This window comes from Plasmodium falciparum (genome assembly GCF_000002765.6).
Source record: "Plasmodium falciparum 3D7 genome assembly, chromosome: 9".
NCBI lineage: Eukaryota > Apicomplexa > Aconoidasida > Haemosporida > Plasmodiidae > Plasmodium > Plasmodium falciparum.
This window is the reverse complement of record NC_004330.2, coordinates 237,501-249,599: the sequence shown is the minus strand read 5'-3', so window position 1 is coordinate 249,599 and position 12,099 is coordinate 237,501. Positions and strand designations below refer to the sequence as shown.

General features: G+C 21.2%; 2 protein-coding genes across 2 annotated transcripts in view; both read left to right on the top strand.

Annotated features, from left to right (window-relative positions):
• Nucleotides 1–739: 739 nt before the first annotated feature.
• On the top strand, nucleotides 740–4,339 carry PF3D7_0905200 (mitochondrial carrier protein, putative; the record flags this gene model as incomplete). Its single annotated transcript, XM_001351890.1, has 1 exon — nucleotides 740–4,339. One exon carries the CDS (start codon nucleotides 740–742, stop codon nucleotides 4,337–4,339), a length of 3,600 nt encoding a protein of 1,199 aa, XP_001351926.1.
• Nucleotides 4,340–6,630: 2,291 nt separating this feature from the next.
• PF3D7_0905100 (nucleoporin NUP221, putative) overlaps nucleotides 6,631–12,099 on the top strand; it is a gene marked incomplete at both ends in the record, with an annotated part of 6,611 nt that continues 1,142 nt past the window's right edge. The window contains one exon of the mRNA XM_001351889.1: nucleotides 6,631–12,099. This exon is cut by the window's right edge and continues 516 nt beyond it. Within this exon, the coding sequence (XP_001351925.1) occupies nucleotides 6,631–12,099 (5,469 nt within the window).

Genomic DNA, 12,099 nt, shown 5'->3' with positions numbered 1-12,099 from the left:
TTTACTTTTTTCTTTTTTCTTTTTCCTTTTTTTATTTTTTCATTTTTTTTTTTTAAATATATGTGAGGCCTTTGATTTATATAAAATTAAGTATATTTTCACTTTGGATTTTAATTGTATATTATTCATAATTTATTAAAAATATATTTTATTTTATTTTATTATATTTTTTTATATGTTTCTTATTTTTATTTTTTTGTGTTTTTAATAAGTAACCAATTTGAATGATAGATATGTAATTATTTTTAAAAATATTTTCATATATTTATAAGAATACATCGTGATGATGGAAATAAATGGAAAGAAAGGAATTATTTAGAATATATACTAATTATGTTATATATTATTTTGAAAGTAAATAAATAAATATATATATATATATATATATATATAGTAAAATATAAAAGTAAGTTATTCTATATTATAATATTTATACAAATAAGTATATATTTTAACATTTTTAATTTGTATTTGTATATTGAGACATATTAACATATATGTAATTATATGATATATTATGTTAGTGTTCATTTATATATTTTAAAAATTCATGTTTATGTTATTAAACAGAAAAGTACATATGTATATTAAAATAAAATTTGGGAAAAATGATTCATCAGAATTTTACCTAATATCAAACTAATTAAATAAATATATATATATAATAAATATATAAATATATATATATAATATATATATATATATATATATACAATATAGCTATATAGAGATATACAACATGAACGAATTATCAGTAAATGATGCGTTTGATGATATTGAAATAGAATCCTTTGATTTTATATGGGAAGAATGGGAAGAGTATAAAGGTGATGTGCCCTTATGGCAACATATTTTTTGTGGTAGTATAGCAGGTTTAATGGAACATGTTTTTATGTATCCTTTGGATACTTTAAAAACATATTTTCAAACAAATGGTCATATGAAATATAATATGATATATGATAATTGTAATACTATCAATAATAATAATAATAATATATATCGCGGTAATAATAGTTCATATAAAAATACTTGTGATAAAAATTATAAAGATATGAATAACCATAGAAACATGCAAACATTTAAGAGGAATTTTTGCTCATCAACGAATTGCGATAAGTGTATTATAAATAATTTTTGTAAGTATAAAACCAACTGTTATAATGTTATGGCAGCTTTACATACAAAAAATAATAGATATATTCATAATATTGCTGAGCCGTTAAAAAATATGGCAAATTATAAAATAAACACAACAAATAATAATAATGTTAACAATATTATTAATAATAATAATAATAATAATAAGAAGAAGAGTCGTAATATTTTTTCTTATCCTTCTCATACGAAACAATATAGAAATGTTACATATGTAGTTAATAAGAAAATGCAACAAAATTTGTTTAATAATTATATTTCAAATAAATGTATTAACGATCCTTTTTGTTGTAGAACAAAAACAAATGTATTAAATATGAAAAAGGATATACATAAATTTTGTCATTTATCAAAAGAGAAATATAATAATGTATTTTATCAAAATGATACTTACCATCCAAATATTTATGGTAGGAAGCGGAAAACGCTTTGTAGAAATAAAAATAATATCAATTTATTTAAAAATCATGTACATAAAAAATATTGTCATTCATTAGATGATCAAATATGTCATAGTAAAATTAAAGAAGATATGAGAAATTTACAAAATTTCAAAAATTATACATGTGCAAAAAATATGAAACGTCATTTGTATTCAACTGTTCCTTTTTTCAATTTAAAAAATAAAGGAAACAAAAATATAACTTTACCATATAAGGAGATTCGATCAAAATATATTTTAAAAAATGGATATAAAAGTATGTATCAAAGAAATGCTGGTTATTATAAAAATCTGATAAAAATGCAAAGTGCAAAAAAGAATAGGCATCAATTATTAGCCCTTAGAAAATGTTTAATGAGTGAAAAAAAGTATACCATAATAAAAAATGAACCATTTATTATAAGAAAGAAGAAAAACATGAGGAATGAATATTTTATAGGTAATATGAAAGGGAGATGTATTATAAATACGTCATTAAATTCGTATACTTTAAAAAGGAATTGTTTAGATTATCATCATTTTGTTAATAATTTAAAAAATATATGTTATAGTATTATGAATATATGTTATAATATTAAGAATACAATTTTAATAAATCCTTCTCTTCCAATTAATAATAATAATAATAATAATAATAATACCAAGATGGATACTTTTATAAAACTGATTAATAAGTGCTTATATAATAATAATGCACATAAAATAGATCACAAAATATTATTGAGTAATTATTTGAATTTATTTAAACATACAAATTATTCATATTATTATATATTAAATAATTTTTTAAAAAATAATGCACCATGTACAAGTAGAAAAAATGAATGGAATATTTTTTCGAATTTTATAAATGTATTAAAAAATAAAATAATTACAAATAATGTAGATTATATAAGAAATCCAAATGTTAGGAGAAACCAAATATTGAGAAATAATTATTTATATTCCTTTTTAAGAAATTATAATAAAAATTTGAAAAGAAATACGCATATGATTTTAAATAAGCTTACTTCATTCAAATATAGTATACCTTATATAAAAAATAAATATAGTAACGTATTAATAAATAATATTAATACTAATAATAATACATATAGTAACAGAAATGTTCTAAATTCAATAAGATATAATAATATTTATAAAAATATTATGCATCCAATATTTTTTCCTGGTTATTATAATACTATTCATTTTAGATATTATAATTATTTTTCTAGAATTATAGATGACAAGGATAAAGGAAAAAATAAGAATATCATAAATATATCAACAAAGCGAAATAATTGTAGTAGTATTATAAGAAATAATTTATCAAATTTGTATAAAGGTGTAAATGTTGTAGTGTTAGGTTGTATACCTGCCCATGCATTGTATTTTTCAACCTTTGAATATAGTAAAAAGTATTTTTCAAGAATGACCTCAAATAATTCTTCATTAAAAATGAATAATAGAAATATTAGTACAGTATCAAATGATATAAAATCTGAAAAATCAAATTTTAAATTATACGATTTGAATTATTTTAGTATAGCTGTATCAGGTTTTCTAGCAACCTTAGTACATGATTTAATTATTACACCAATAGATACATTAAAACAAAGAATACAATTAGGTATAAACAAAAATTCGAAAGATTCACTTAAATTATTAAAACAAAATGGCATAAGGAGCTTATATTTAAGTTTACCTATTACCCTATTGATGAATATCCCTTATCAAATTATTATGATATGTACGAATGAAAAAATGAAGAAAATATATTTTGAATATATATGTGGTTTAAATACTCAAAATAATAAGAAAAATATGGAAAATAAGGTTATAGATAAGGTCCATGATGAAACACGTAATCAAGATAATATCGGTAAGGATATAAAAAATGATACTTATAATATGGATAAAAATGGTACATTCTTACGCAATCAAGAAATGATAAATAAAGAAAATAGGATATACAATTCTGGTGCTTTGGAGAAGCATGTTACTTCACAAGAAAAGGAAGATAAAATATTGCAAAGTGTAAAACAAGAAAATGTTAGTAGTAATAATGATATTGTGAATTTTTATGAGGGACAAAGTATATATAATAATGATGCTCATAATATAATACGTGATGATATAAATAAAATGACTCATAAAAATTTAGAAAATAATATTGACAATACTATAAATTCTAATGAAAGTGATGTTAATAGGATAGATAATATGACAAATGATATGAACAAAGAATGCGATATTTTTTCTATTAATAAAAATAACAATAGTACTGTTTTATATGATCAAATAATGAAAAGATTAGAAATGAATTCATCTAATAAAAATTTTTCATTAAATTTTCATGACAAAATAATAAGACAAGAGTCCTCACCCTTTGAAAAAGAAAATTATAATATGAATTTAAAAAACATATGGATAGATAATTATAAAAACGACTTTTTTAATAAACCCTTTAATCATATTACATCTTATTTTGTGTGTGCTGGAATAGGTGGCGGTATAGCAGCAGTATTAACTAATCCCCTTGATGTCATAAAAACAAGAATTCAAACCGAATGTTTTCAAACTAAAGGTTTTAATTTTTTTAGAATTGTATCAAATATTTATTATAGAGAAGGAATGCGCTCATTTTTCAAGGGCTCTTTAGCAAGAATGGCTTTGTGTATACCTGCATCAGCAGTATCATGGGGTACTTATGAAACTATGAAGAGATTTTTTAAAATAAATTTTAACACAACGTAGAATTTATAATATATAGGTATATATTTATATATGTACATCTCCGTTTTAAATTATACATGAACAAATTCATTATATCCTTTTAAAATAACAATTTTTTTTTTTTTTTTTTTTTTTTTTTTTTTTTTTTTTTGGTTTCTTAATTGCAAGTTAAAAAAATATATATATATATTTATATTTATATTATATATTTTGTTATAATAAAAGCAAATTTCATACTAATGTTTGGTCCATATTTTGGGGAAGGATTTTTTTTATTCTATTATATAAATTTTATATAAATATGTGTGTTATATATATTGTATATATATTCTTTATATTTATTTTCCAAATGCTTTATTTTTTTGTGCCTTTTTTTAAAAATTTAATAAAAATTTTAAACATCTAAATATATATATATATATATATTAACTTGAAGAAAGAATTTTTATAATATTTTTAAATAATAATAATATGTAAATTCATGCATGAAGACAAATTATTAAATTATGGTTATATACATGTACTGTTTATATATATTAAAAAGTTGTATATTTTCTATTCCTCTATATATTTGCCGTTTATATTTATTTCATAATTATTGTATTTAAAAATTATTAATATTATAAAAGGTACATAAATATTTGATGGAATAAATACTTTTCTAGGATTTTATTTTTAAGTGTTCTTTATATTATGATGCCTGTTTAAAGGTTACGAAAAAAATATAAAAATTATATTATAAATAAATATAATTTTAATTGACGTTTTTAATTTTTATTTTGTACAAATATAAAATATAATATATTTATAACTTTAATAGATATATAAATATTAATAATTAGTTTATATATATATATTTTTTTTTTTATTGAATTAAAATAATAAAAAAATACAGCAAAATAAGTAATTAAAATTTTTTTTTTTTTTTTTTTCTTTCATATAATTATAGCTTATGCGTAAAAACAATATTTTTTATAATATTATTATATTATAGCATATATAATATATGAATAAGATTTTGCATATATATATAAATACATATATATATAATATTATTATTTTATATATATATGTATGTATATATATATTTATATAAAAGCTTAAAGGATTTTTAAAAAAAGAGGTCACAAATTTATTATATATATATATATATATATATATTAAGTATATTTTTTTTTTTTTTGGTTTTTTTTTTTTTTTTTTTTTTTTTTTCGTGTTTCATAATATTATATATATAATAAATATTATATATATTTTATATATTACTGTATTGAAAAAAATTATATATATATATATATATAAACTATATTAATATTTATTAAAAAAGAAATATATTATTTATATAAATATATATATAATATATTTGTTATATTATGAGCTTGTTTTATTATAATATATTTCAAAATATATAAAATATCAGGTTTTGAAGAAGAAAAAAATATATTATGAAAATTAATGGAATTTATTTATAGTAAAAGTTTTAAAGTTTTTTCATTTATAATGTGAGAAATTTTACAAGAATAAATGAATATATAAAATATATAAAGTAATTATATTATTAAATAACTATTATATATAATATATATATATATAATATATATATATATAATATATATATAATATAACAAATATATTGTTGTTTTTTTCCCTTTTTTTTTTCTTTTTTTGTAAAAATAATATTTATTATTTATTCTTCAGAATTGTATGAGAAAAAAATATGTAAGATTTATTATGAAGAACTATACAATAATAATATGATAATGTTATTGAAAAGAGAAATAAAATATAATATATATATAATATGTGTTATTTAGTATTTTTACTTGTATATATATAATTATTATAAATTTTTTTTTAAAGTTTAAAAGTTAATTATTTATTTATTTTTCTAATTACAATATTTATGATATCTTTATTTTATATACACATATATATAATATAAAATATATAATTATATATTGTTTTATATAATTAAATAGTGTCATATGTATTTGTCAATTTTTCATTTTTTTTTTTTGTAAAAAATATAGCGATAATATATATATATATATATATATAATTCAAAAGACTGGATGAAACATTTGTATATATATATATATATATATATATATATATATGTGCCAATTCAGTTTAAATTTTTATGAATATATAATTTTTTTTTTTTTTTTTTTTTTTTTTTTTTAAAATGGAATGTATATGTGTTCCTTTTTTTTATATATAATTATTTATTTATTTTAAAATTCTGATAATATTTTTAAAATATATATATATATATATGTATATATATTTATGAATAATATAAAGTGAGAAAAATGTTCAACCAAAATTTTAATAATTCGAATTTGAATAAAGGGAACTTTCAAGATTCAAATAATTTATTAAAAAATAAGAATATGTTTATGCAAAATTCATCACAAAATAATAACATATTTGGAACATTTAATCAAAATAATAATACGAATAAGAGTTTATTTGGGAATAGTAATTTACAATCAAATATTGGTAATACAGATAATTCTCTTTTTGGAGGTTCAAAAATTCAGCAACCTAATAATGCATTAGTAAATAAGAGTATATTTAATTTAGGTGGGAGTAGTGGTACTTCCACTGGTTTAAGTGGTGGGAAAAGTATTTATGATAATATGAATAGCCAATCAAATTTAAATACAAAAAATATATTTGGTTCTACAAATGTTAGTAATAATACTCAAGGAAATATGGGTGGTAACAGTTTATTTATGAATGCTAATAATCAAAATAATTTAAATATGAAAAATATATTTGGATCCTCCTCAGGTTTAAATAATCAAACAAGTAATTTAGGTAATAAAAGTATATTTGGAGGTTTACAACCAAGTAATCAAACAACACCATCAAATAATATTTTTGGTAATATGTCATCGAATCAAACTAATTCAAGTAATATATTTGGTAATTTATCATCAACTAGTCAAAATAAATCAAATAGCATATTTGGAGGATTAGGTACTTCTACGAATCAAAGCACTGGTGGTGGACTTTTCGGAAATACAGGGGCTACTAGTCAAAATAAAACTGGGGGTATTTTTGGTGGATTATCATCGACAAATCAAGCTTCGACAAGTAGTACTAGTATGTTTGGAGGTTTGTCTTCTAATCAAGCCAAACCTACAAACAGTTTATTTGGTGGATTATCGAGTGGAGCAACAAGTAATACTGGTACTCAACAATCTGGTAATTTATTTGGAAGTGCATCAGGCATTGGTCAAAGTAAAACCGTTGGTGGTATTTTCGGTAACTTATCATCAACAAATCAAGCTTCTACAAGTAGTAGTAATATGTTTGGTGGTTTATCTTCCAATCAGGCTAAACCTACAAGTAGTTTATTTGGTGGATTATCTAGTGGTACTACTACAAATACAAGTACTCAGCAGTCTGGAAATTTATTCGGAAGTGCTACAGGATTAGGTCAAAATAAAACTGGTGGTGGTATTTTCGGTACCTTACCATCAGCAAATCAAACTTCGACAACTAGTAGTAATATGTTTGGAGGTTTATCGACCAATCAAGCCAAACCTACAAGTAGTTTATTTGGAGGAATGTCAAGCGGCACAACGGGAATAACAACCAATACTACTGCACAGTCAGGTAATTTGTTTGGTGGGACTGGAACTAGTCAGAATAAAACTGGTAATCTTTTTGGAGCATTACCAGGAGCTAATCAAACATCCACAACAAGTAATATATTTGGAGGTTTATCTTCTGCACAAAGTAAACCTACAAGTAACATTTTTGGTACTATGGGAACCGTAAGTGCGACTACAACAGCGGCATCAACTAGTAGTAATATATTTGGTTCTACTGGTGGTTTGAATCAAAGTAAACCATCTACAGGTAATGTTTTTGGATCATTACAAACAATGACTCAACCAGGAAGTACAAATATGTTTGGAACAACACAAGGAACATCTCAAGGTTTAACAAGTACTAATATGTTTTCATCAAGTACTGTACCTGGAAGTAGTCAAAATAAATTTACTAATATGTTTGGAACGTTATCTGGGACTACTGGAAGTACACCCATGGGTACATTAACAACGCCTAATAGTACTACAACTGCAACGACTGGATTAACGGGTACAGGTGTAGGGGGTACATCCGGTACAAGTAATATATTTGGAAATGTATCAGGGGGTAGTAGTTTTGGTAATTTAAGTGCAAATAAGAATATATTTGGTTCAACGGGTACAGGTATGACATTAAGTACGGCAAGTACAAGTTTGAGTCCTAGTGTAGGTACTTCCTTAGGCCAAAATTTAGGTGGCGCCATGACATCTACTTTGAATACTAATTTAACTACTCCTGGTTTTGGTCAAAGTGGAGGTAGTAACATTTTTGGTAATTTAGGTGGTACCGTAACTAGTAACATAGGTAGCACAATTACTCCTACCCCTAGCAGTAGTACTTTATTAGGTAGTACATTAACAAGCGGATTAAGCACGACTACAGATACTGCATCAAAGAACTTTTTATTAGGTGATAAAAATGCGCTCACGATTAGTCCACTAGGTGGAACCTCAACATTACCTACGAGTAGTACTAATTTGACTATGCAAACAGGAACAGGTTTAACAAGTAGTACACCTAATATTTTAATAAATGATCAACCGAGAGTTGTGAGCAACCTGAACCTTGTTAATGAATTGAAGAGAGATAAAGAAAGTAATTTGAGGAGTACAGATAATTTCCATGGTTTACATGATGAGTTAACTATTACAAAAAAGAAAGAAAGTATTTTTGACAAGATATATAATGATGATATAGATAATGAAGAGGAGGAAGAAGAAGATGAAGAAGGTGGATCAAGTGGGGGATTATTTTATAATTATATAAATTTAATAATTAATGATAATATAAATAATATTCAAAAAAGTACATTAACCTTATTAAATGATCATGATTCATTAATGTGGGATAACTTTAAAAGTCATATATTTAAGAATTTTGTTGATTATCTAGTAAATTTTAAACAAAAAAAAAATCAAAAGATGATAAAGGGTAATGTATTAGATTTAGATCAACATGAATTTCAAATATTAATATGGTTATATAATGTAAATTCAACCAAATTGAATTTTATACCTTTTAAAAGTTTCTATTATTTATTACTAAGTGAAACTAATTTAAATTATTCTAAAGTTTTAATAGGAGGATCTGATAAAAAAATATTATTAGATAATTTTATAGAAGTTAATGATCATTATTATATTAATTCGAATAATGATATATTTAAGTCACAATTAAATAAATATCGAAATAGTTCATTGCATAGAGATGAATATAATAGTTCTTTAGATATCGATTCTATGTATAAACAGTTATTAAAAGATATATTGAATAGTTTATTGAATATGAATTTGTCCATAACAAAGGAAAATATCAGAAAGAATACGAAAACAGAAAATTTGAAAAATGGTAATGAGGGAAAAGGTGCAGGGTTAGAAATAAAAAAAAAAAGAGTTGATGAAAAAAAAAAAAAAAAACCAACAAGAGGAAAAAAAAAAAAAAGGGTTGCTAAATATAAAAGTGAAGTTAATGAGGATAGTTATGAAAATGATGACAATGATGAAAATGTTAATGATAATGATAATGATGAAAGTGTTGGTGATAATGATGAAAGTGTTGATGATAATGATAAAAGTGTTGATGATAATGATCAGAGTGATTATAACAATGATCAAAGTTATGATGATAATGTTGAAAATAATATAAATACAAGAAAGATGGTAAGAGTTCCCCAATTTAGATATGAAAATATTTTATTGAATTATTTATTTGGTACCCTTCAACATTTACATGATAAATTTTATAAAATCGAGATAAGCAATTATGTTTCAAAAGATTTAAATCAAATAGATGAATATTTTTTTGATTCTAAATCGAATGCTATATTTTCATATTGTTATAATAATTTTTATAAGAATGAGATGGATAAAGAGAATAGTACTATTCATTTTTTTTTTTATTTAGTTAATATTATGTTTCGATGTGGTAATTACGTTGGTTTAATACAAATAATAAAACTTGAAGAATTTATAAAAAATTTGAATATTGATAATTATTTATATGATTTTGTAATATTATTAATAAGAATATTATTATTAATTTATAATAAAAAGAATACGATGAATATTTTTGAAAATATGAAAGTTGATATTGATTGTAGTGATATATTTAAGAAGAAAATACACATGTCAAATATAATAAATTTTTTTCATTCAATTATATATTTATGTATAAATAATATATATGCATATGATTTGTTATGTATATTATTTTCTGATATATTTTGTAAAAAAGGAAATATGTATACTAATCGTGATAAGAAAATTGCTATGAAGAATATATTTTTTTATATTAGAAAGAAGAATGTTACAATTAATAATAATAATAATAATAATAATAATACTAGTAGTAGTAATCATAATAATAATTATATTAATCATGGTGCAAGTATTTTTCATAGTGTTTCTGATGACGATTTATTGGCTGATAAGAATTATATCAAAGAAATACGAAATAGACATATGAATTATGATTATAATAATGATAAGATAATGATGAATGGTTCGCTTCGTAAGAATCGTCGTCATGCAAATAATAGTAATAAAGATGGTAATATATATTATAATGATACCATAAATGATAGTAGTAATGATGATTATGGAGAAGATGAAGCTGATGATGGATATAATAGTAGAGATCATGATAAACCGAATAAAAAAAAAAAACCATTTTTTTTTGATATGATTAGTAATATGCTTCAAAAGCCTAAAACAGTAAAAGGATATGAGAATGATTTTAATAATGGTATGGATATAAATGATGAAGTAAATAAAGGAATATATAATCTTCGTAAAAGTACTTTTTCAAAAAATCCTAATGATATTTACTTAGGTGTTACTAATAGACATGCCTTTAATTTTCAATATTGTAATATTGAAACAAGTATATGGATAGAATTATGTTTATTTTTATCAAAGAATTTTAATATATATGGAAGTAAATTTATAGATAATTTTGATATAATAGATACTGATGTGTTATATTGTGATGAAGAAAATGTATCACATATAAATGATACAAAATGTCGAAGAGAACGTATAAATAAAAGAATTGAAGTTTTATTTATAACAATATCAAATTATATTATTAGCGAAAATAAAGAATATTTATATATATGTTCTAAACTTAAAGTAGATGAAGTTATGAATAATTTTTTAATTAATGATGGGAAAATATCTGAAAAATTAAAAGGAAATATAAATAAGGTATTAAAGAACAATTTCTTATTATATATAAAATTATTTTATTATTTATTATTAGTTGGTAATATATATACAACTATTGTATTTTTATCTTGTGTTTCAAATAATGTACAAAGAATTTTATTAGTATTAAGTATCTTTTTACATAATAATAATATTTTTGAAAATCATTTATTAAATAATATAAAAATGAAAACATTACAGTATTTAAAATTTAGAAATGATCACAATAGTATATTAGATACATCTCATGACATCACAGATGTACAGAATTCAGAAAACAAATTTAATTTAATATTATTAAGTATGAGTAATGTGGATTTACCTTTTGATCATTTTGTTTTACGTAATAACAATATTAATATATTATTGAAAATAACTTATTTATTAAATTTAAAAACGAATATTAGTATTAAATTATTAAAAAGTATTGTACAAGAAAATCAGGATGTATTATTACATGAAAGTGTAATT